Here is a 26,949-nt window from a genome sequence, read left to right as displayed (position 1 = left end):
TAACAAGAAGCATGGCAAAATTATGATCAAACCTGGCTTCGCCACAGACTTAACATTTTAATGTGACAAAAGAGGAAATCAGCGGATGACGGAGGGATGAGACAGAAAAGAAGGAGAGGTCTCAATCATGCATRGGGAGCAGGAATAATTCCACATTCATGCGTCTCAATGACTTGACGGTACTTGAGAGATAATGCCAGGGACCCAGTTGCAGGATTCCAATTAGGGAGGTATATGCAATAGGCCAGATGAGACAGAGAAGGGTCTTTACGGAGCCCAGTGCCGTCTGATTACGGCCTGAACACAAGTGTCTGTCACTGTCTTTGACAGGCCTGTCCATGACAAAAAGCAAACCAACACAGGCAGGCAGGGAGGGAATCAGGGAAAGGCCCCAGCTGCTCTCAATCTCCATCTCGCTGGGCTGCCTCCTCCTTCCCTGACCAGCTCAGTCATTTCAATCAGTCAAATGTTCCAGCCAAAGTGGCTCTACTCAGATAGATCGGCCAATAGAGCCTAATTTTGAGACAGGGCTAGTTTTGTTTGTGTACGACTGTCTGCACATAGATCACAACTGTTTTCTACATCCATAAAACATAATGTTCAGCATTTACATACAAATGTACAGCATGTAAAGCCTGTGTGCGTCTGTCTGCATATAGAATAGACACTAGATGGCAGTATGTGATGCCACCAGAAGTGACATGTCTCCGTTAATTGTGTTGAGATTATTAGAGAATCAAGGGAGCCAGTTGACCTGTGCTACTCTGGTGCAGCCAGTTGACCTGTGCTACTCTGGTGCAGCCAGTTGACCTGTGCTACTCTGGTGCAGCCAGTTTGACCTGTGCTACTCTGGTGCAGCCAGTTGACCTGTGCTACTCTGGTGCAGCCAGTTGACCTGTGCTACTCTGGTGCAGCCAGTTGACCTGTGCTACTCTGGTGCAGCCAGTTGACCTGTGCTACTCTCTGGTGCAGCCAGTTGACCTGTGCTACTCTGGTGCAGCCAGTTGACCTTCTACTCTGGTGCAGCCAGTTGACCTGTGCTACTCTGGTGCAGCCAGTTGACCTGTGCTACTCTGGTGCAGCCAGTTGACCTGTGCTGCTCTGGTGCAGCCAGTTGACCTGTGCTGCTCTGGTGCAGCCAGTTGACCTGTGCTGCTCTTGGTGCCAGCCGTTGAACCTGTGTGCCTCTGATCTGAAATGCAGGCAGTTGACCTGTGCTGCTCTGATCTGAATGCAGCCAGTTGACCTGTGCTGCTCTGATCTGAATGCAGCCAGTTGACCTGTGCTGCTCTGATCTGAATGCAACCAGTCATACCAGAACTGCTGTGGGTCCACTTCCATGGGAAAAGGCAAAGGACCCGACCAACTATAGGTAGCCAGAGGTAGAGTCCCAGAGACATCACTGCAGAACATGAACGGGACAACCATTTCTCCCACACTGCACTGCTCTTTACTGCAGTGGTGTCAAACAACCTATAGTTTGTGTTGGCCAGGGTAGAGAAGTAACCACTCCTACAATAGCATGCTATACGGATTATAACCTATTACAAATCTGTGTCCACTACAGCATAACAGTCAGTGCAGGGTCCCAGTCCCTGTATCTGTGTAATGTGTTGTGTTAAAGAGGAGCCTTGTGTTGTTCTCAGGGGGCAGGGAGCCAACGTGTCTGTCAGCCAGCCACAGGGGCTTAATCCCCAATCCTCATTTGAAATGCGCCACCAGGGTCAAGGATTACAATACATTCTGATCATCACCACATAATGCATAAATTCTCATTCCGCCTGAGCTCGGTAAATATCGGCTGGGGAATACTGAAGAGCGCCGGGAAGACAGGGGAGGAGAGGCTCAGAACCCAGCCTAAAATAGGACTGACTGACTGTGTGTCTCTGTGTGTGTGTGTGTGTGTGTGTGTGTGTGTGTGTCTGTGTGTGTGTGTGTGTGTGTGTGTGTGTGTGTGTGTGTGTGTGTGTGTGTGTGTGTGTGTGTGTGTGTGTGTGTGTGTGTGTGTGTGTGTGTGTGTGTGTGTGTGAGAAGACGAGAGACGAGGAACAGGGGTGCTGAAGTGTGGTTGGAGGTGAAGCCTGCCTCAAATCTCCTCTCCTATATATTACATGCAGAAATGTGCCATGATGAATGTCTAAATACCTTCTAGAGGACTTAAATGTGCACAGGTGTGCAATGTGCATGAAATGTATGCATGACACTTGCATGTGTGTGTCAAGAGTGATCAAATGCACATCCTTTAGTGGGTGCAGGGCCGGAAAAAGTCAGTATAAAATAAAAAAGAGCCTACTCACTCATCAGCTCCACCACGTACCTTTATTAATAAACAAACAGCGTTTAGATCCTGCATTGTATGTGGGACCTGTCTGTGACAGCCCCCCTCCCCCCTCACATTAACATTCATGGAGCCAGTGGAGCATTGCGGGCTGCGTCCGTGAAGCCAGCGCAGCGTTGAGATACGGTGGTGGGGGAGAGAGATAAGAGGTCCGGGAGGGAGGGTGATATAGAGGGTGAGGAGGGCTGTGCCGGGGCATTCATTCCAAAAGGTCACCCAGTGTGTCTCTCTGAGAAAGGTCAGTGAACAGCCTGATGCAACGGCCATACATCACCATTATTACTGTAGGCCATTGATTGCTATGGAAATGAGGTGGGCTGTACACACGGCAGGGCAAGGTCACGCCATTGGTCAGTTATTACCGCGTTTAGAATACCTGTCATCTCACAGTAAACACAACCTCAGCCTGTACTACCCTGCCTACCTACAGTATGTACTGGACGAGGACAGATAAGGAGGACAGTCAGGGGACTAGCCATCTACTGTCCTCTCTTTCTCCAGTGTGTGCTTGGAATCAATATGGACCCACTAGCAAATGGAAGACTACAACACTCCTGCTATGGCATTTGTAAACTCACATAATAGGACAATCAGCAGTCTACAACTGAAGAACCTGTTCTTCTCATTTAGAAATCACACTGACCAACTACAGACGTTGGTAACAAAAAAGCTAAAAGGGGAACAACGTCTGTGTGTGAGTGCAGGAGAGCAGGCGAGCAAAGCAGCATTCAGAGATTTATGGGAGGGTAGCCGTTATAGGGACAGTCATTTCAGGTTTGTGAGTGAGGCTGTGTGTCAGATGGCTGTGACAAGAGGACAGGACAGAGGAACACTGAGCTCTGTGATTTCCAGCCCCAAGATAGAGGAGGTGATAGGTTGAAGAACAGGTCAATATTGGCATGTCAGTGAAAAGTGCTGCCTTTACTCATGTAATGCGTGACCAATAAGAGACTCGCCGTGCGTTATCATTCATGGAGCTGTGGTCGATGGGGGCCATGATGTTCACCAGCTTACTGTGGATGTGGAACCTAGACAGATACGCACGCAAGAACAAACATCATCAAAAATAGGGAATACACACCATTTCAATTATGTTGTAATTAACTCTGGATACGAGTGTCTGCTAAATGACTAAAATGTTAATGCAATGTACATGTGTGTAACTGTGGTTTGTCCGTTAATAAATGTGAGTATTTGAGTCCATGTGTTAGTTCAGTGTGCCTGCGTGTATAAGATAAACACAGAGAAATACAATGGGCACAAAAGGCCCCAAATAAAAGGCTGACCTTTCCACTTGCAATAAATGGAGAAAACAAATAGCGTAGTTGAAAAAAAATAGTCTATATAAATGGAATTTACATTAACAGATGGGGACATTTTCTATAAAAGATCATTAAAATAACTGAAAGGACATTAGACAAACCGGCATTAGAGGAAGTGAAATCTATTTGTTTTTTCATAAACGAACCAAGGGTAATACATGCGGTCATTGGGGCCTCCACGGACAGAGAAACACAGATTGTTCTGCAGTGGATGCTAAAAACAGACCGACTACACCTAATACTGCTAACGGACATAAATGGAACAAGACGTACATGGAAACAAGGGCACTCAATTATTGTCAGAGTTTTAATGTGGAGAAAAGGAAATATTCTAGTGAATCAATATTTCCTCACTGTATACCTTCGCTGTTCCCTCCACTCAACTGACTTTGCGGCTCTTGCTCGCCTTGGTGGCCACTTTCTTTTCGAACTTACTGCGAAGCTTCTGAATGGCTAGCCATTGTCTGGAAGAGTAGGAGAGGAGAGGACCCCTATCAGACAAAGCCTAGAGGGGTAATCCCAGATCTCAGCACCACACACACAGACGCATGCACACACACATCACTCACCTCCCCATAGCCACCTGGTCGTTGGGGTCTGCAGCACTTGTCTTACGTTCAATAAGCACCCGCAGAAGCTGTTTTAAACATAATAAGGTGAGCGGAGGAAAAAGAGACCAAAAGGGGAGACTTAGTGTTTCCTGTGTGTGTGTGTGGATATATTTATCCCCCCTGCTCATTCACCAGAGTACAGAGCTCCCTCTCTCCCCCTCCTCTCTGCCCTAGCAGCAAATCCATTCACTTAACCTGGACCTCTTCAACAGCGTCAGCCCAGCAGCCAACCACAGAACCTAGGCCCAGACCAGCCAGGCTCTGCCTGAATGAACCACCGCTGGGCATCAGCCTCAGTTAGAAGAGTAACACAGTGCCAGGACCCCAGAGGATCATCAGCACTGGACCTCACAGTACAACATCTTAATGAGGACAGTTCTCATTGATTCACACTCCATTCACACAACTGACTCTGACTACACATAACCCCACACACAGCCCCACATTACAGGGAGTAGTTTCATTACTCAGCCCTGTTCCTTTGTGTTCCCCCCAGAGATAATAACGTCTCGTCTTGACTGACTGGACCATTTCGTTTTAAAATCGGCCACCATGCAGCCCTCTCCCTGACCCCTATCAGGAGAGAGAGAATCTTCATTAATGTCCCCAATTAACCCCTCTGGCTCTCCCTCTATGGGGCTCTCTCTCTGTATGGCCAGCTTCCAGGCTCTGAGACAGGGAAAGATAGCGAGAATGGGCACTACCAAGTCACCAGCAACACAACATGCACACTACAGTGTGCATGTCCCCATAGCTTTCCTCATCCTTGATCAGGACGTAGGTTAGGAATGTGCATATCTTGCAGTTCCTTGGTGAATGTAACTGTTAAAGCTCCATTGGTGCTACATAATGACTCTAATCCAGTGTGGGAGTGATCGCTCTGTTCACAGACATGGTTAATGACTACGCCTCAGCTGTACTGAGCGGTGTAGAGAGAGCCATTACAGTACTATAGGAGTCAGCATCACACACACAAATGCACAACAGTGATTTATGGCATGCACAGAGTTGCTGACTAAAAAGGTTTCGGTGGATGCAAAGATCAGTCCAGCTCTGGCCTGCTGTGAGAGGTTAACCACATTAAAACCATGTATTACTGGAGTATTACTGGAGCAGGCTTAGTCCCACAGGGAACGGCTCTGAGCTGCACTTCCGGAGCCCTCAGACTGGGGGAGACTGGAATGACAGGACATTGTCCTCCGAAGGACCAACTATAATAACAAGGGCAGTCTTGGTACTTCACGCGACACAATGTAGATCCAGGCACCATTCCCAAGAGCACAGCATCGCTTACTCCTGATATGCTGCCTGTAATACACGTCCACTTTTGTAACAAAATGGAAGTGTGGTATCAAACAATAGATCTTTTTAGGAATGCTTCAGCCCTTGTGTGATGATTGTTTCATGCAGAAGGGTTGATATTTACCTGGTGATAGAAATCATCATCATCAAAGATCTCCTCGTCCAGGTCTTTCAGACGTGTGTTAGCTTTCAGCAGCTGCTCTGTCCCCCGAGAGAGAAGAGAGAGGAAGAGGAGGGGAGAGGGAGGGAGGGAGGGGTGAGAACGAGGTAGAGAGGGGGAGAGAAAAAGCTCTCTGTCATGTAGCGATGCAGGAGGTGAAGTCATAAACTCCAGATGTAGCACCCCAGATAAACAGGCTGCTCTCCAGATAAAGTGGCACCTCTGGAGGAGGGAGAGGGATGGCTGAGCTGCGCGGGTCCTAATCTAAAACAACCCCTCTATCTCCCGTAATGTATTTAACAACCTACAAATGCTCCTTGCTTGAAATCATTTTGGGCCGTGACATTGCCTACATTTCAGGTTAATAAAGTTCAGATGCTGCATTTGCTGACTAGATTAAGTTAAGATACAGAGCTTAACGTATCTCACTCAGTTAATGCTGTAACAGATGAACGCTTAACAAACTAGAAGGAATCTGACTGAAGAGAGGGTTTCATGGTGAAAGCTCCCACCAGAGATATATTCTTTAAAGGGCCAATGCCGCTGTTTTTATCTCAATATCAAATAATTTCTGGGTAACATTGAAGTACCTTATGGCCTAAACTCACCAAAGGCGAACGTATGAGGCATGTGTGTGATTTATTTTAGAATGCATTGTTTTGAATTATTATGACCCAACCGAAGTAGGGCGGGCGGGTTGTCCGCTTTCACGTCTCGCTCAATTAGAACGTGTCTCTATTTTTGCGTTTTATCGCTGGCGCTGCAGTCAAAAAAAAATATTTTAATGTTGTCATTATTACAAAAAAAATKAAATAATAATTGGGAGAGATAGCTAAGGGTTTAGGCTTTAGGCCAATTCATCCACTTTTGGAAACACAACATTGCTCTCAGCAAAGATTATTGGCGATATGGACTATCCTGCTAGCATACAGTCACTGCTCTGCCTGTCCCATTCTTTCCACCCGCCTCCCTCTGCTTGCTCCACCCGCTCGCTTCTGGTGAGTTTTTAGCTTCTTAGCAAATAGCAATTTCTCAAGCACCTGGGTGAGGATGTTTCTGTCAAACGCCCAAAACCCTGAGAGAAGAGATAAAGAACAGTCAGAAACAATACCTTAACTCAGTTTGTATTATTTTTATTTCACCTTTATTAACCAAGTAGTCCAGTTGAGAACAAGTTCTCATTTACAACTGCGACCTGGCCAAGATAAAACAAAGCAGTGCGACAAAAACAACAACACAGAGTTACACATAAACAAACGTACAGTCAYTAACACAAWAGAAATATCTATGTACAGTGTGTGCAAATGTAGTAAGATTAGGGAGGTAAGGCAATAAATAGGCCATAGAGGCAAAATAATTACAATTTAGCATTAACACTGGAGTGATAGATGTGCAGATGATGATGTGCAAGTAGAGATACTGGGGTGCAAAAAATCAAAAAGATAGATAACAATATGGGGATGAGGTAGTTGGGTGTGCTATTTACAGATTGCCTGTGTACAGGTAAAGTGATCGGTAAGCTGCTCTCACAGCTGATGCTTAAAGAGAGAGGGAGATATAAGTCTCCAGCTTCAGTGATTTTTGCAATTCGTTCCAGTCATTGATAGCAGAGAACTGGAAGGAAAGGCAGTCAAAGGAGGTGTTGGCTTTGGGGATGACCAGTGAAATATACCTGCTGGAGCACGTGCTACGGGTGGGTGTTGCTATGGTGACCAGTGAGCTGAGATAAGGTGGGGCTTTACCTAGCAAAGACTTATAGATGACCTGGAGCCAGTGGGTTTGGCGATGGATATGTAGTGAGGGCCAGCCAACAAGAGCATACAGGTCGCAGTGGTGGGTAGTATATGGGGCTTTGGTGACAAAAAGGATGGCACTGTGATAGACCACATCCAGTTTGCTGAGTAGAGTGTTGGAGGCTATTTTGTAAATGACATCACCAAAGTCAAGAATCGGTAGTATAGTCAGTTTTACGAGGGTATGTTTGGCAGCATGAGTGAAGGAGGTTTTGTTGCGAAATATGAAGCCGATTCTAGATTTAATTTGGATTGGAGATGCTTAATATGAGTTTGAAAGGAGAGTTGACAGTCTAACCAGACACCTAGGTGTTTGTAGTTGTCCACATATTCTAAGTCAGAACCGTCCAGAGTAGTGATGCTAGACGGGCAGGCAGCTGCGGGCAGCGATCGGTTGAAGAGCATGCATTTGGTTTTACTAGCATTTAAGAGCTGTTGGAGGCCACGAAAAGAGAGTTGTATGGCATTGAAGATCGTTTGGAGGTTTGTTAACACAGTGTCCAAAGAATGGCCAGATGTATACAGAACTTGTCGTCTGCGTAGAGGTGGATCAGAGAATCACCAGCAGCAAGAGCGACATCATTGATACAGTTGAAGTCGGAAGTTTACATACACCTTAGCCAAATACATTTCAACTTAGTTTTTCACAATTCCTGACATTTAATCCAAGTAAAAATTCCCTGTTTTAAGTCAGTTAGGATCACCACTTTAAGAATGTGAAATGTCAGAATAATAGTAGAGAGAATGATTTCTTTCAGCTTTTATTTCTTTCATCACATTCCCAGTGGGTCAGAAGTTTACATACTCAATTAGTATTTGGTAGCATTGCCTTTAAATTGTTTAACTTGGGTCAAACGTTTCGGGTAGCCTTCCACAAGCTTCCCACAATATGTTGGGTGAATTTTGGCCCATTCCTTCTGACAGAGCTGGTGTAACTGAATCAGGTTTGTAGGCCTCCTTGCTCACCTACGCTTTTTCAGTTCTGCCCACATAACTTTCTATAGGTTTGAGGTCAGGGCTTTGTGATGGCCACCAATACCTTGACTTTGTTGTCGTTAAGCCATTTTGCCACAACTTTGGAAGTATGCTTGGGGTCATTGTCCATTTGGAAGACCCATTTGTGACCAAGCTTTAACTTCCTGACTGATGTTGCTTCAATATATCCACATAATTTTCCTTCCTCCTGCTGCCATCTATTTTGTGAAGTGCACCAGTCCCTCCTGCAGCAAAGCACGCCCACAACATGATGCTGCCACCCCTATGCTTCATGGTTGGGATCGTGTTCTTCGGCTTGCAAGCATCCCCCTTTTTCCTCCAAACATAACAATGGTCATTATGGCCAAACAGTTCTATTTTTTCATACTTTTCATGACTCTGTACTGGTACCCCCTGTATGTTACTGCTGCTCTTTAATTATTTGTAATGAAAAAATTGTACTAAAATCTATTTTTTACTGAACACTTATTTTTCTTAAAACTGCATTGTTGGTTTAGGGCTTGTAAGTAAGCATTTCACTGTAAGGTCTACACCTGTTGTATTCGGGAAATGTGACAATATTTGATTTGAATCTGGGTAACAATTAATAAGAACCTTACTGTAATAGTTTTCCATTCAAATGGTCAGAGAAACAAAAATTGCTTTTTAGCAAAAAACTATTTCTCAAGCAAAAATGTTGTTAGGGACTGTCTGATAGTGTTCTTAGTGGAGAGGGGGAGGTATATGTAATCTTGAACATTAGCTGTTATTGGCAGAGTTTTTATATCAATTTATTGTTTTGGTACATTTTACCCTTTTCGTGATATCCAATTGGTAGTTACAGTCTTGTCTGAACGCTGCAACTCCCGTACGAACTCGGGGAAGGCGAAGGTCGAGAGCCAAGCGTCCTCCGCAACACGACCCCGCCAAGCCGCACCGCTTCTTGCTTAACCCGGAAGCCAGCCGCACCAATGTGTCGGAGGAAACACCGTACAGTTGTTCGCCACCTCATGGGTCTCCCGGTCATGGCAGAGAGGTTTTGAACTCGCTTTGTTATTGGTCMATATCAACTTATACCGCCTGGTGATGTCAGCAAATGTATTCACACTTTTTCAGTGTTAGTTTCATCAGCTGTTGTACAATATGATACAAAACACAGGAAAAAAAGTTTGACTACACTGGGCCTTTAAAGCCGGAAGTAGGTTGAAATTCAGAGCATTTAATGTTAATCAGGAGAGTGGTCCATGTAGCAGAGTACAACGTGTGCTGTCTGTGGGTGTGGAGGAGAGACAGTGCTGACCTGTGTGCTCCCCAGGTCGTGCCCAGGGAGATGGGCCTAGTGTCTGGGTTCTGATGGAGCAGCTGGTCCTGTAGCTCCAGTGGAGACTCTGGAGAGCCTTCAGGGCTTTGTGACCTTACAGAACATCATAGAGAGAACATGCTGTCAGGATGTAATATACTAACAGAGAGATATGGGAACCAAGAGGGTAAAGATAGAGGGAAACATGCTATGAATATGGTGTTGTCTAAAGTAAACTTAACATTGGTCTTTGTCAAACTCTGAAATGACAATTAGTAGTAAATATGATTACACAAGACCCTGCTAGGTAAAGTACCCCCTTATCTCAGCTCGCTGGTCACCATAGCAGCACCCACCTGTAGCACGCGCTCCAGCAGGTATATCTCTCTGGTCACCTCCAAAGCCAATTCCTCCTTTGGCCGCCTCTCCTTCCAGTTCTCTGCTGCCAATGACTGGAACGAACTACAAAAATCTCTGAAACTGGAAACACTTATCTCCCTCACCAGCTGTCAGAGCAGCTCACAGATTACTGCACCTGTACATAGCCCATCTATAATTTAGCCAAAACAACTACCTCTTCCCCTACTGTATTTATTTATTTATTTTGCTCCTTTGCACCGCATTATTTCTATTTCTACTTTGCACATTCTTCCACTGCAAATCTACCATTCCAGTGTTTTACTTGCTATATTGTATTTACTTCGCCAACATGGCCTTTTTTTGCCTTTACCTCCCTTATCTCACCTCATTTGCTCACATTGTATATAGACTTATTTTTCTACTGTATTATTGACTGTATGTTTGTTTTACTCCATGTGTAACTCTGTGTTGTTGTATGTGTCGAACTGCTTTGCTTGATCTTGGCCAGGTCGCAATTGTAAATGAGAACTTGTTCTCAACTTGCCTACCTGGTTAAATAAAGGTGAAATAAATAAAAATGAATTAAGGAAGTATGAGTGTAAATGGCATAACGGTGCAAGTCAAATCCTCAATATTAGCTGGGTGGAAAAGGGAAAATAATAAAACAAAGTTATACCGCATAACAATAGAAAATATAACTTCACTTGTCAACCAATCTACAGAAAGTATTCCCCTCAAGCATAAAATGTTTTGGAGCAGATCTGCCTCGGCTGTTGTTAGTCCACATCTCGTCAACATCCATTAAAACATGCCACAAATCTTCGAGACTTTGCCCTCCAAATCACAGGGTGTAGGAAAAGAAAGGAGGTGGGGAACACTTATGATTCCTTCCTCTTCAACTTTAATCAAAAGTACACTGGCACGCTGGAGCCCCCTCCCTCCCTTTCATAATAATGGGCCGCTAAAAATTCAGGAGGCAGGCTCCACATCAATCACTCGCCAGATTTGAGTCCAATGTAATAAATATGCAAATGAAGAGAAGCCAGTGTCTCGTAGCTTTGAGATCAGCGCGGGGAGAAAGAAAGGGAAAAACTGTATTAATTGCCCATGGCCAGAGGAATCCTATTACTGTGGGCATTGATTATAAAATTGTGTGAGTGATTTTCATGAGGGAGGTGGACTACCATCACGCCTTGAGAAAAATAGTATTAMAAGAATCACGACAAATCTGTCAGGTTTAAACAATAATGAGAGAAAAGCAAACTAGCGTTTCACATATGATTCCACTGTGGAATTAAGGATTAAGATATTCTTATAAGAAAAGACAGAAAATATGATTTCGTTATGACAATCTTCCTGTAGTGATGTTTTTACCGACAGCCAAGCCTACTTCAGATTCTAGTCACATAGTTTGAATTATTTTCTACTCACCAAATACTAAACCATAACACTAGCTCCAGCCTTGTCCACCAAGATTAAAAATTCATGTTTCAAATGCCATTGCGTTTAAAGTAACTTATTTTACGCACTAATAATCCCTGCATATGCAGGCAAGCAATACTAATTTTCTAAATCTGTGTCTGGGAGATAACATATCTAGACAAAACATTCAGTATTATCACATCATTTATTAACTTTGTAATGTGTGTTTTTGTGTAATTTCCCTTTTTTCTCAATTTCCCCCTGGGGATCAACAAAGTTAAATGAATTTAATATTCTTGGTAGCTGTAAAATAAAATGTAGTTTAAAATATAACCAGAAACAATGGACTCACTATTCTTCAACGCTCCAGCAAACTCTGCTCCACCCCTCTTCTTGAACTATGGGAAGGTATGTGTTTGTGGCAGCTTATTGGCTGTCAGAAGAGCTTTCTGCACTTTAATTTGCCCCTCAAGTAGCTGGTCCCAAAGAGCTGTGAAGATTCAATAAAATAATGACACGGTTGTCTACTGAGAAAAATAGATGATAATATGTGCTTAAGTTGGTTCATCATTGTGAAGAACATACACTGCTCAAAAAAATAAAGGGAACACTTAAACAACACAATGTAACTCCAAGTCAATCACACTTCTGTGAAATCAAACTGTCCACTTAGGAAGCAACACTGATTGACAATAAATTTCACATTGCTGTTGTGCAAATGGAATAGACAAAAGGTGGAAATTATAGGCAATTAGCAAGACACCCCCAATAAAGGAGTGGTTCTGCAGGTGGTGACCACAGACCACTTCTCAGTTCCTATGCCTCCTGGCTGATGTTTTGGTCACTTTTGAATGCTGGCGGTGCTTTCACTCTAGCGGTAGCATGAGACAGAGGCTACAACCCACACAAGTGGCTCAGGTAGTGCAGCTCATCCAGGATGGCACATCAATGCGAGCTGTGGCAAGAAGGTTTGCTGTGTCTGTCAGCGTAGTGTCCAGAGCATGGAGGCGCTACCAGGAGACAGGCCAGTACATCAGGAGACGTGGAGGAGGCCGTAGGAGGGCAACAACCCAGCAGCAGGACCGCTACCTCCGCCTTTGTGCAAGGAGGAGCACTGCCAGAGCCCTGCAAAATGACCTCCAGCAGCACAAAATGTGCATGTGTCTGCTCAAACGGTCAGAAACAGACTCCATGAGGGGGTGTATGAGGGCCCGACGTCCACAGGTGGGGTTGTGCTTACAGCCCAACACCGTGCAGGACGTTTGGCATTTGCCAGAGAACACCAAGATTGGCAAATCGCCACTGGCGCCCTGTGCTCTTCACAGATGAAAGCAGGTTCACACTGAGCACATGTGACAGACGTGACAGAGTCTGGAGACGACGTGGAGAACGTTCTGCTGCCTGCAACATCCTCCAGCATGACCGGTTTGGCGGTGGGTCAGTCATGGTGTGGGGTGGCATTTCTTTGGGGGCCGCACAGCCCTCCATGTGCTCGCCAGAGGTAGCCTGACTGCCATTAGGTACCGAGATGAGATCCTCAGACCCCTTGTGAGACCATATGCTGGTGCGGTTGGCCCTGGGTTCTTCCTAATGCAAGACAATGCAAGACAAGCTAGACCTCATGTGGCTGGAGTTTGTCAGCAGTTCCTGCAAGAGGAAGGCATTGATGCTATGGACTGGCCCGCCCCTTCCCCAGACCTGAATCCAATTGAGCACATCTGGGACATCATGTCTCGCCATCCACCAGACTGTCCAGGAGTTGGCGGATGCTTTAGTCCAGGTCTGGGAGGAAATCCCTCAGGAGACCATCCGCCACCTCACAGGAGCATGCCAGCTGTAGGGAGGTCATACAGGCACGTGGAGGCCACACACACTACTGAGCCTCATTTTGACTTGATTTAAGGACATTACATCAAAGTTGGATCAGCCTGTAGTGTGGTTTTCCACTTTAATTTTGAGTGTGACTCCAAATCCAGACCTCCATGGGTTGATAAATTTGATTTCCATTGATAATTTTTGTGTGATTTTGTTGTCAGCACATTCAACTATGTAAAGAAAAAYGTATTTAATAAGAATATTTCATTCATTCAGATCTAGGATGTGTTATTTTTGTGTTCCCTTTATTTTTTTGAGCAGTGTATATTACACATAGCAGGTCTATCAAAATACATACCAAGTTGATCTTTCCAAGCTTTCCCTTTCTCCACCTCTTCATCCACCTTCTCTTAAGAAAATATCATCACAGCTCCCACATCGTCAGCTTCATCCTCCATCTCTTCATCCTCATCTTCCTCGTTCTCTCCATCATCATCACCACTTTCTTCATCATCATACTCCTCTTCGCTCTCTCCAAAGTGATCCATCCCCTCTGTTAGCTTATGTAAGTCTGTCTCTGAGGGAAGTGTCATGTCCGTCTCCTTCCGCTTAGATACCAAGCTTTTCTTCTTAGCAGTGTCACTCTCAATCTCTTCATCATCATCATCATCATCATCTTCAGCCTCTCCATCCTCCAGATCAGCATCATCAACATTGTCATCTTCAGCTTCCTCCTCGTTTTCATCATCATTGTCCTTGTCCTCTCCTAAAAACCCAAATCGCAATAGAATGATAAGACCAGGATTCAATATTACATTTGAAAAAACCAAACAGATGTTCATTAACAACCATACGGCGATAAAATGTAGCATTTCTAACTAATGCAAGCAGTTAAGGCTGTAGATGGCCTTCCACTCAGCAGCTGAATAATAGTAGTGCATGCCGTGTACACTACAGCTTAATGCTGTAATCAGTTGTCTTCTAAGTTTAAATTGATTAGCTGCATGGCCCGTGTTTGACTTGCAACTCTTTGCCTTAATCAAGGCATTTTGTTTGGATAAACAGGGATTAGCTTGATTAACAACAATGCAATTTCTCCATTTAATAGCCAAAAAAACAGCCCACTTGAAGATGTAGGCCTAAGCTATTCTATGTTACATGCTTATTGTAATTAAACGTCTACACATGATTTGACAATACACAGCTGAGCATAGATTAAATTGGAAATAAGGAACCTACATCAATCTATTAAAGCTACGGTATCTTGTTCACCAGCAATGTGTTATGGTAATAATTATAGGAGACATTAACAAGATTATAAGAGAATCTAGTGTGGCGTGAGAGGCACATTTACTTGTAGTTTATTTTGAACTGAATGATGGACAGTTACTAAATGTAAAGGTGTCCCTTGCAGAACCACAAGAGGGCAGAATTCTACAAAATACAATTTTCAAATGCAGTGCCTTGATGAAATTGCTTTTGAAATACACTGCTCAAAAAAATAAAGGGAACACTAAAATAACACATCCTAGATCTGAATGAATGAAATATTCTTATTAAATACTTTTTTCTTTACATAGTTGAATGTGCTGACAACAAAATCACACAAAAATGATCAATGGAAATCAAATTTATCAACCCATGGAGGTCTGGATTTGGAGTCACACTCAAAATTAAAGTGGAAAACCACACTACAGGCTGATCCAACTTTGATGTAATGTCCTTAAAACAAGTCAAAATGAGGCTCAGTAGTGTGTGTGGCCTCCACGTGCCTGTATGACCTCCCTACAACGCCTTGACATGCTCCTGATGAGGTGGCGGATGGTCTCCTGAGGGATCTCCTCCCAGACCTGGACTAAAGCATCCGCCAACTCCTGGACAGTCTGTGGTGCAACGTGGCGTTGGTGGATGGAGCGAGACATGATGTCCCAGATGTGCTCAATTGGATTCAGGTCTGGGGAACGGGCGGGCCAGTCCATAGCATCAATGCCATCCTCTTGCAGGAACTGCTGACACACTCCAGCCACATGAGGTCTAGCATTGTCTTGCATTAGGAGGAACCCAGGGCCAACCGCACCAGCATATGGTCTCACAAGGGGTCTGAGGATCTCATCTCGGTACCTAATGGCAGTCAGGCTACCTCTGGCGAGCACATGGAGGGCTGTGCGGCACCCCAAAGAAATGCCACCCCACACCATGACTGACCCACCGCCAAACCGGTCATGCTGGAGGATGTTGCAGGCAGCAGAACGTTCTCCACGTCGTCTCCAGACTCTGTCACGTCTGTCACATGTGCTCAGTGTGAACCTGCTTTCATCTGTGAAGAGCACAGGGCGCCAGTGGCGAATTTGCCAATCTTGGTGTTCTCTGGCAAATGCCAAACGTCCTGCACGGTGTTGGGCTGTAAGCACAACCCCCACCTGTGGACGTCGGGCCCTCATACCACCCTCATGGAGTCTGTTTCTGAACGTTTGAGCAGACACATGCACATTTGTGGCCTGCTGGAGGTCATTTTGCAATGTGCAGTGCTCCTCCTTGCACAAAGGCGGAGGTAGCGGTCCTGCTGCTGGGTTGTTGCCCTCCTACGGCCTCCTCCACCTGTCTCTTATACACATCTAGATGTGTATAAGAGACAGGTGTTGTGCCATCCTGGATGAGCTGCACTACCTGAGCCACTTGTGTGGGTTGTAGACTCCGGCTCATGCTACCGCTAGAGTGAAAGCACCGCCAGCATTCAAAAGTGACCAAAACATCAGCCAGGAAGCATAGGAACTGAGAAGTGGTCTGTGGTCACCACCTGCAGAACCACTCCTTTATTGGGGGTGTCTTGCTAATTGCCTATAATTTCCACCTGTTGTCTATTCCATTTGCACAACAGCATGTGAAATTTATTGTCAATCAGTGTTGCTTCCTAAGTGGACAGTTTGATTTCACAGAAGTGTGATTGACTTGGAGTTACATTGTGTTGTTTAAGTGTTCCCTTTATTTTTTTGAGCAGTGTACATTCTTCCTTCCTCCCGTCCTATTTATTTATTTTTATTTAACCACGCACGTCAGTTAAGAACAAATTATTATTTACAATGACGTCCTAGGAACAGTGGGTTAACTGCCTTGTTCAGGGGCAGAACTGCAGATTTTTACCTTGTCAGCTCAGGGATTCGATCTAGCAACCTTTCGGTTACTGGCCCAACTTTCTAACCACCTGCCGCCCCAAAAGGGTGAGCATGTATCTGATTAAATAAGTAAAATCAAGGTTACTACCTTATCGTTTCACCAATCCAACCTTATCAGATCAATTCCAGGGATAGAAGGAAAAAAATATGCATTTCAAGTACTTGAACCCAAACTACCAGCTCTCATCCAACTTTCTAGACAGGTTCCTTATTTCCTTTTCCCTGTGGTCAGTTGCATTGATTATCCAACATATATGTTTATCATTATTATAAATGACACATTCATGTTCCAACTCACCAGAACCTTCGATGTCCTTTAGCATGTCTTTACGAGAGGTTGCCTTGGCCAGGTACCGTTTGTCTGTCTCTTCCAGCAGAGTTATAAGTTTCTTCCGGAGCCCACTTAAGGCAACCACATCATCACCACCACCCTCAAATGCCTCTACCACCTTGGCTTTCGTCTCTGGGAGGTATCCAAACATTAAGATTGAATGATTGAAAACTGCAAGTTTATAGTCATATCTGATCAATATACAAAGTGGCTGGCAATAATAGCTTACTGTTCAGGATCAGAATGTTACAATTAAATCAGAAGAATTCTTCAGGAGAAAGACAAGTCAAGTGGAAAAACTGACAGGATATTGCCCCRCTCCATAAGGTCATGTCAATGTTGATTTGTATCTTCAGCATCGAGCCGACTTGCTAGCAATGACAATGAYTATAAGAGGTTTGGAGAGATAAGAATACTAGCTAGTGATAATATTACAATTGTCATCATAGCTAGCTAGCAGCACCAGTAGCAGAATCATATGTTATTGGACCTGGTGCAGTGGGTGTTCATCCTACAACGTGCTCAGTTTGAAAACCTCACAACAAATACATGTCTAAGTGGTTGGTTGCCAGTACTGCATCATAATCGTTTATAGAGGTGTTTCGTGCTTTCAGTGTACTACTAGCCTGTTAGCTAACTGGCTAGCTTAGTTTTACATGCTACCCGGCGTGTGTGTAACGAGTTGATACATGAAAACGGAAACATTGTCCTCAAATCGAAAACAAAATATACCTATAAAACATTACAAATCGTGTAAATCATTATCATCCCCTGGATCCGTGAACTTGGGCAGAGAATTTAATAAATCCTCGAGCTGTTGTGATTTGTAGCCAGCCATCGTTCCTTGCACTKACAACTCACACGTTTTAATCCCTACGTCATCAAGAGGCGACTCAAAGATAAAAATAGAWTAACGAAATAGATCTGCTACAATTTAACTTCAAGCAACCGGGGGTTGTTGTTTAGGCTATTGATTTTGGATTATTAAAATAATTAAACCAGATAATGTCGGGTGGACGAATACTATCCGACGTAATTGTTGTTCAGCATAATACACCGTAAACCCTGCAGGTAAAGTGGGTTATAATATATGGTAAATGAATAATATACTTTATATATGTTGTAGGCCTACTTCAATAATTAGTGCCACAGGGTTGTGAGTGCAATTTTTTGGTGCCAATTCATACATGTAGGATCTCATTATCATATTTAAAAAATCTTATTGCATTTGAGAAATATGTAGATCTACCGTTATATCATATTTTCTTAATTTATAGGCTTGATCTTCCTCTTTCCAAACTCTAATCCCCTTATAGGAGAGGCCTGTACCTGCTCAGACATCCTCATGTCAATTTATCTGATGATGGAGAGCTGAGCAGCATTGTAGACGTGGATGTGGCCCTCTGTGTACTGTAGTCTAATCAGTGAGTGGATTCTGTACATCAGACACACCCGATGTCAGGGATTTAAATAACATAACACTAGGGCCTAGGGGCAGTTGGGTAAACTGTACTTTAGGTCGACTGTTTAGAAATCAAGAAGTGTGCAGAAGGTGTGTTAGAAGTGAGTGAAGAAAGAACAGTAGCGTCCATCTTTTCAACCTAAAAATGTCCACCCCTTTATCGTTAAAAATGCTTGCAGTTTTTTTTTAACATGTTTTATTATACAGTGAATGGTCTAATATGCACTAGAGGTCACATAATCATATGAGAGTTGATATTTCAAGAATATAGCAGCTGCTGGTAACATATTTGACCATCAATGTTTAATCATTTGGACTTTCATGTAAAGACACAAAATAAAGCCTTTCGGACACAATAGACAGCCTCATTATATAATTAACTATAATTTAACACATTCTGTTAAAAATGCTACTATGTTTCTTGTAGTATGTTCAGCAATTGATGACGCAAAGCACTAACGAATTGTGCTTTTATCCTTATTTGGCAACGGTCTATTTGTGTTTTTATATGTTCTTCGAAGTAAACACAATAATACAATCTAGCACAGTGAGGAACCATGACCATAATATAAATAGAATAAATACAAAAGTTTGGTTTGTTGCTTGAACGATGTTCACATCTGAATCAAGAGGTTTCAAACAATGCTCATATTCAAACCCCTGAAGTACTGTAAATATATACGTAAACAGTTGACTGTTCTACTGTATGTCCACCTCAAACCATTGTCCATCGATTTTTAGAAGGTTGACTTCATCTTCAAATTCAAGTTATTTTCAATTAAATAAAAGATTATACAACTTTTTTAAGTTTTCCTTTTGAAGGCAAACTCTCTAGGATTTGGCAAAACACAGACATATACAGAGAAACAAAAACAAATTGAGAAATAAGCACGACTACCAAAGCCATCATAAAAGCTTTAGGTAAAAAAAAAAACATTTTTATCTGATATGGTAGACCCTCTAAAGCAAAAGTTCTGCTGAACGCTTATACAGTATTCACCATTATATGACTGCTTTGGAGTCTGCACTGTTACTGTGTGAATCTAATGTAATGTAATCTTTAAATAAAACTGCAACAATCAAAACAGCAGTAAAGGTAGTTAGAGACAAGTAATAAATTAAATGCGTATATATTATTATGTATAAATTAATTGACGAATAAATAAATAAATAATATAAATAAAAAGGGATACTCGCTCAGGACTTCAGTTGCCTCCTAAGTCAATAGTTAGCCTTGGCTTCATAATGTCCTGTGGGCTACCAGACAGTGCCTTCGCTCATCTCTGAGGAGGGGTGTGACAATTGGTTGCTGTATCCACTGCCGTTGATGGACAGTGAGGTGAAGGGTGTGCTGACGCCACACATCTCACTGGAGATGCTGTGCATTGACCCGGGTCCGTTGGGCTCGGGGCTAGGCGAGTCCGCTGGYTGGTGAGATATGATGTCAGTGAAGCACTGCAKCTCACCAGATGGGTGGTGCCCAGCCAGGTGATGGTCCATGCCCCCTAAAGGGGTGCCAGCGGGCCCAGAGGAGAAGCCTAGGTCCACTGGGGTCTGGGCCTGCAACAAGGGGGGGCCTTGGGTGTAGTACTCAAAATTTCCTCCAGGTCCATAGTATTCACTCTGATAATCTACAAACATATACACCAGAATTATTATGYGAAATGCTTATGTGGTGAAAATAAAAAATATAACAAAATGTATTGTACCGGTACAATGAAACTATAGGAATGCCATTTAAATTACCAAAAAAAGTACAACTATTACATTTCCAGTAGTATAAAGGGTTAATTTGCCATAATAGTGACTTGGAGGATGACAGTATTGTAATTAGACTTAAAACAATGACAACTATTGCCTATTTTTTCTCTTATTTTTTTCACTTCACCCCAAGAATGTTTAAATGTAATTCATACAGTAAGCCTAGACCTATTGCCATTTTTTTGAATGCAATAAAACACCTGTGAATTATGAGTGAAATTGGGAATTTAAATAAGGTAAAAAGGCCTGTGCATGGCGCTCATAATCAAAATACATTTCGGATGATCTTTAAACACAAATGTGTTATTTGGGTGGACCATGGTGAATATAAAATACCTTACCACCATAGTATGAGAAATGGCCGTTGGGGATCAGCTCCCCGGGTTCGAGTCGGTCCACCAGAGTTCTCATTCTCCTTGGACTGCGGAAGAACGAGTGCCTTCTCGCCCCCAGGGCACTCAGCTGCTTCATGCGCCGCTCTTTAGACCGCCGATTTTGGAACCAAACCTGCACACCACAAATTACATGGAAATGGCTGATTGAAATTGAGTTTTCAGCCCCGGTCAAATATTTATTTTGTGCATCAGAAATGTGTGCAGCATCTCGAGGTCCCAGATCTGATGACATGTTGTGAAATGCCCTTTTAATAACCATGACGTGATTAGCCTATAGGCCTATACCTCTAAATGGGTCCTTGGCTCAACTGTCAAATGTTTAATAATCTTTAACCCAGTTTAGCGTATGTTTCGTGAATACCAGGGACTTAACAGCCAGGGACAACCCCCCCACCCTTTTACTCCACAATTGCCACATTCTCGTAACATATGCTAAAGCCTAATAGTCCAACATATAGCCGCTATTTTCAAAATGAGAAAACAAAGACCTTTGCATTGATATGTATAGACTATAGATAGCCTAGAGATCATGGTGTGAAAACATTGTGAAGTCATGACAATATGTGCATCTGCACCACTTTCGTGGTAAGCAATCTGCATATCTTGCCATCTGCCATTATTGACCTAGGTGCCATTGAATTGAAAATACTTTCTCACAGACCCGTATAAGAATACTGAAAATAAGCATATTTTTTATTGTTCGTGTGATACAGACTTAAGCGAAATGGACTCTTACCTGGATCACTCTCATGTTGAGACCTGTCTCCTGCGCCAGCTGTTCTCGAATGTGTCTTGTGGGTTTTGGCGTGGCCGTGAAAGCAGCTTTGAGGACCTCAAGTTGCTTGGCTTTTATAGTTGTTCGAGGCCCACGTCGTTTCCCCCCTACGTTCTGCTCATCGTTTTCATTGCTACCCACCTCTTTATCAGATAAAGGCCCGATTTCCGAATCTTTACCATCATCCTGTGGGTCTTGGGAATCTGGAGATAGACTTGGGTCACTGCAGGTCGTGACTGTGAGATGAAAGAAACACGAAATGAAATGACTTTAAATGTATTCTTATGACTTTATAGCATATTCATTAACGAATATACAAAAAATAATCGACAAGAATACCATATCATTAGAGTATTATTAGGCTACTATTGGGCCAATTAATATTGTTATTATTAGTATTATGCACTAGACATATTAGCCAACTACTTTTAGACATATTATTATTGGTGATGATAACATGAATTAACAATCAATTCTAATCCCTATAATAATATTTTAATCGTCATCAACGCTATTGTTTAGATTTGTACTGTTATTAAACCTATCAAGATACTGTTATCATAACTGTTCCCCCCGCCCCCCAAAAATATATATTTTTTATAAATGGAATATAAAGCAATAGCAAAAAGTTGAAAATAATGATTCACAAGAGGCTATAGAATTATATAGAATATACATATATATTAACGCTTTATGGTTGAAAATTGGGATGTGGTTCAAGTCATGTTCCATACCTGAGAGGAGGGTTGTGTTCTTTCCGTTGCTGTTGCTTAGGTAGTCCTCTTTACAAACAAACTTAAATTCATCTAAAATGTACATTTCCTCTCCAGTAGATAGCTGTTTGTTACACATCATGCACGTGAAACAGTTCAGGTGAAACACTTTGCTCTTTGCTCTTCGAACCAAATCGTTGGGCGAGATTCCCTGGGCGCAACCTCCACACTTTGTGCCAAATCTCCTAAAAGAAAGAAAGCAAAAATAAATACCATCATTGATCAAACAAAGCAGGGCTGACAGTGTACCAGCAAATAGCCACAGAAAATATTCACATCAGATTACCAATAACATGAAAATATTATTGCCAACATTATAGATGTTTACACGAAGGGATACGCGTTTTTCATGAAGCAAAATATTTAATTTTCTGTATTTTGATGCTTAATATATTTTTGATGAGATTCCAAGTGAATATAACTATATATATACATTTCGTAGGCTTTTTCTTTTCAGGTTTGTTTGTGAATCTGTAAATGACATGTTGGGCCTGCACTAGCTTCACCGCCACTATATTCATTTTACGTGGGCCTATTCACACAGATAACCAGTTATTTAGCAACCATAAATATAAGATAAGAATTATGTTTTTTAGGCTAAATACATTTTTATAAATAAATATAAATGTATCTTATATTTAGGCCTAGGTTTACGTGTTGCAGAACTCTTAAAATAAACTATAATTCAAGAAAGGCCACGCCGTTTATTATTAGGTTATTGAATGGCGAGAAGTCAAACATGCATAAAAAAACGGTCCATTATTGAAATATATCCTATTTAATGCTTGAAAATAACAAAGCCACAGTTAAATGTTCAATGTTGCAATGTAGCCTATATTTATGTAAATAGTTTTGTATTTAAATAGTTAACAAACGTGTGGACTGGAGTTCTGTGATTGCAGTATTGGTTTTCTCAAGATGATTTATTATTCAAATCCACTTATCACATTTTCACTAGAGTCTCAGCAAACAAACGGGTGTGCGCCGACTGATTGAACGCAGAATACATTTCCGTCAAGAATCCTGGCATAATTTTAATCCCCGCGGTTTGTTTGACAGCCTTTCCTTGTAAACAAAGGACGCGTTTCTTTAATCCGTCACAGAACATGGTGATATATGCTTATAATGTATCAGCTTTTCCTGGATCACCACTCATAATCTGGGTTTCCTGCCTCTGGTTTGTTCAAATTATGTCGCTCATGAGGATAGATTAAACAAGATTGACACGAGTCCCTGTTGCAAAAAAAAACAATCTTGCAATATAATTTTTTTATGATAAAACTTGCATTTCACATAATCTGTTGTACATTTGCATAGTTCTGCTTAATTGGATACCCAGTAGAAGCTAAAGCTCTTCCGCACAATACTGAAAGGCATGTGCCCAGGTGTGCTTACCTAAAAAAGTCGTTTTTGCAGTACAGTCTCCCTTCCCGTGAAAAACATTTTTCTGTCAAATTGCATTTACAGTCACAGCACTGTACGCACTTGATGTGCCATGGTCTGTCCAGAACATTGAGTAGAAACCTGTCCAGAATAGGTCTTTCGCAGCCGGCACAGTGAACCATATTTGGATAATTCCAGCTATTCCAAGTGAATGTCTTTCTGTTTTGTCCCAAACGAAAGCGATGTGTCTGTCTCCTTAGTCGCTTTGTTGATTTAGAGAATGACCTGCTCTAGTCCACTCCTACAATCCAGGGGATGCAGCTCATTCAGACGAATCTCTCAACAATGAGCTAGCATCATCATATCCCTTGAGCTCAAATATTATTGCATTCCTCCTGCATGGACAGAACAAACTTGGCTATAAAAAAAAAATGGTATAAAAAAAACGAAAATGAACAATTAACTTATCAAAGTGAATACATTTCACAAGCAAGAATGCAAACTTGAGAGGAGCAAGGCCTCTGCTTGTCCATCAATATGAGCCAAGAGGTGCGATAGTAGGCTYATGATTTTGTGAATCTGAACAAGGCATCATGCCACTACAATTACGCACGAATACATAACTGCCACACAGCCAAATAATTATTGCCAAAGCCGAAAGTTAACACAAATATGATAAAAATCTGTTCAATTTCTTGTCGATTCTGTCATAATCCTTCTATTCTTCGAGTATGATGCACTCTTTAGTCCAAGCTTCAGTATCCGTACCTCTGAAAGCGCACGAGCTAGCCTTATTAGGAGCCTCCTGACGTCATGTTGAATCGACACCTATCAGCAGCTTGCTGTTGGAGTGGCAATTACTATGCCCGCTAAACTTGCCGGACGGACCCACTAAGGACTAGGGAACAGAGAACGACTATTGCCTCGTATCTTTGAAACGGTCGTATTGTTTTAGAAACTCGTAAATTCCAACTCGATACAGCAGGCATATAGCATATTCCAGGTGGAAGCGGAGCTAGGGTCTCCGGATAGGATACATTTAATAAGGTACAGTATATCATGAAAACAACAACTTTTCTTGTAGTTTATAGTCATTTTGGCAGAGGAAATTAAGTTCGTTTACATCTAACATTATTCATCTGAAATTGGAAATATAACTTATAAGGCTATCATTATGGATAGGCCTTCCTATATCATTTGTTTGCAGGTCTTAGGAGAGGAGAGAAAGTGAATGACACGGACGCACTGAAGTTCACAGATCGATTAATCAAACGGAAATGCATCTCTGACACATGCATGGATATTTAAATAGTTAAATCAGAAACGTACGGATAAACACCCAACATATGTTACTTTATTTGAAAGGAAACCACCACCCTCAAATGTGGAAGAAGGGCAATGCAAAACGACAGAGTTAGGTTAACTTGCAATTATAGAGTTTGATGTTGTCAGACTTGGACGATAATGATGATGATGAAGATTACATATATTTTATAATTACAAAAGTGGGCTATTAAACCCCATGCACATTAAGAATTCGTTTGGATGGCTTTGACAGACATTAAAAACTCACAAAAAAGATTTTTAAATGAATTGTCTTAATTTATGTTTCACTCTATGGCTCTTAATTTCAAACAGGACAATATGCCTGTCTAAAGGTATCTGGCCCTGTATATGGTATGCTTACTTATTTCCGTATTGTGTTCTTCATGTTTCTTCTTATTTCTCGTGTGTTTTTTGTCTAGTATTACATTGTTATTTATTATTGCATTGTTGGTTTTGAGTTTGCAAGAAAGGCATTTCACTGTACTTGTGCATGTGACATTAAAAACTTGACACTGGATGTTTTTCATAGAATAAACCAATTTTAACCTCCAGAAATGTACATGGTCATTTATGACTGTGTTTTGATGTCTTAATAATTTAGAGTAGCCTACATTTTCGCTAACTAGAGTTGAACTAACATAATTGTTATAACCTTGTCAACAACTATAACAATTTGTCAATTATTATAGTCAATTCTTTTTCACTATTTAGGCCTACTCTGTATACAGGTCTACATTTTACTAGCCTACATTGTTTTCCAAAGTGTATTTTTATAATACTGTATTAAAGCAACATAGCGAAAGAGTAGGCCTGAGAATAAGACTGTGGAGCCGTGACAGAAATGACAAATCATCATGACTTCATCATCTGCAGATGAGGGGAGGGAAGGGCTCTGGGAAGTCTGAATACAAGCTTTCTCCATAGATTAATGTTTCCCTGCGCTTATTCTACATTTTGGGTGAAAGGGCAAGGATAATCATTATAATATCATGTCTAGCGATAGGCGCTCCCTGAAAGATAGTATCGCGCAGTGGGCAATGCACTTGGGACAGTCTGCAGGGCTGGGAACGTGGAGATAGCGGATTTTCATGCCCATTTTCTCCCACAGGCCACAGCTCTGCGTGCCGCTGATATCTGTTGCCCGGGGAAATGTATAAACAATCAACCGTGTGGACGACTGAAACTGTTGTGATATAGTCCCATTCAGACTCTGAAATATAAATCCAGGTCTATTCTTGTAGGCCCAGCTCCTCATATGATTTATTTATTTGTATATGTGCAAAGCAGGCTTCCCACTGGGCAAAGACGTCAATTCAACGTCTATTCCACGTTGGTTCAACATAATTGAATTGAAATGACGTAAAAACAACGTTGATTCAACCAGTGTGTACCCAGTGGGTTTAAAGGCCATGGTGAACCATTTTTATCTCAGTGTCAAATAATTTCTGCTTAACAATTAAGTAATACCTTACTGTGATTGTTTTCAATTCAAATGGTCAAAAAGAGCAATTTCTAAAGCAATAATTTTGCTAGGACTGTCTGGGAGTGGCCTGACGGGGGAGGGGGAAATGATGTGTTATTGGCAGAGAGGTTTGGAACTCTCTTTTGGTCTATTAACTAATTTAAACAGCTCTTACACTAAAATTGCATTATCATAATTTTCACAATTTCACACTATTATGTCAACCTCATAGTGTGGAAATATATATATGTTTTAAAAACACAGGAAAATCGTTTTGACTGCACTAGGCCTTTAAATTGATCAAATACAGTTTATCATAACACTGGGGGGAAAATCAGGTTGGAAAATTAGATTAAGATTAATTAAATCCGTGAGGGAAAAAAACGGTATTTGCTTAGCAACCACTAAGTCTTCAGAAAAAATAGAGCCACAAGAGAACTGATTTCATTTGAGTAGATTATAGGGTGGCTTGCGCATGAGAATCACCACAATCTATTCCATTCGTCTGATTGTCTTCATAGCCTTTTGTGTGCGCAAGTGCAGCTCTTGTTGAAGATAGAGCCACCACCGGTGGACGGGTTTAATTTTATAGCACATAGATCAGGAGAGAGGCAACGCTTTACTTTCGCCAGGAGAGAGATAGTTCACCACTGCCTTACGGTTTTATGTTGGGGATATGTCAAGCAGATGAAAAGAATGGCTAATGCATA

General features: G+C 42.1%; 1 protein-coding gene and 1 pseudogene across 2 annotated transcripts; both read right to left on the bottom strand.

Moving 5' to 3' along the window:
* Positions 1-2,340: 2,340 nt before the first annotated feature.
* LOC111980002 (protein AATF-like) lies at positions 2,341-17,745 on the bottom strand (annotated as a pseudogene).
* A 900-nt stretch (positions 17,746-18,645) lies between these two features.
* On the bottom strand, positions 18,646-24,210 carry LOC111982043 (LIM/homeobox protein Lhx1-like). Of its 2 annotated transcripts, none has more exons than XM_024013568.2 (5): positions 23,464-24,210; positions 22,030-22,253; positions 21,257-21,531; positions 20,467-20,632; positions 18,646-19,995 (listed from the first exon to the last, which is right to left on the bottom strand). In XM_024013568.2, exons 1-5 carry the CDS (start codon positions 23,631-23,633, stop codon positions 19,622-19,624), a joined length of 1,209 nt encoding a protein of 402 aa, XP_023869336.1. In that variant the 5' UTR covers positions 23,634-24,210; the 3' UTR covers positions 18,646-19,621. The 2 variants fall into 2 exon arrangements, with proteins under 2 accessions (XP_023869336.1, XP_023869337.1); XM_024013569.2 differs by having other exon boundaries at positions 21,257-21,498.
* Positions 24,211-26,949: the final 2,739 nt, after the last annotated feature.

The sequence above is a fragment of the Salvelinus sp. IW2-2015 genome, linkage group LG20 (genome assembly GCF_002910315.2).
Source record: "Salvelinus sp. IW2-2015 linkage group LG20, ASM291031v2, whole genome shotgun sequence".
Taxonomy (NCBI): Eukaryota; Metazoa; Chordata; class Actinopteri; order Salmoniformes; family Salmonidae; genus Salvelinus; species Salvelinus sp. IW2-2015.
This window is presented reverse-complemented; position numbering and strand designations above follow the sequence as displayed.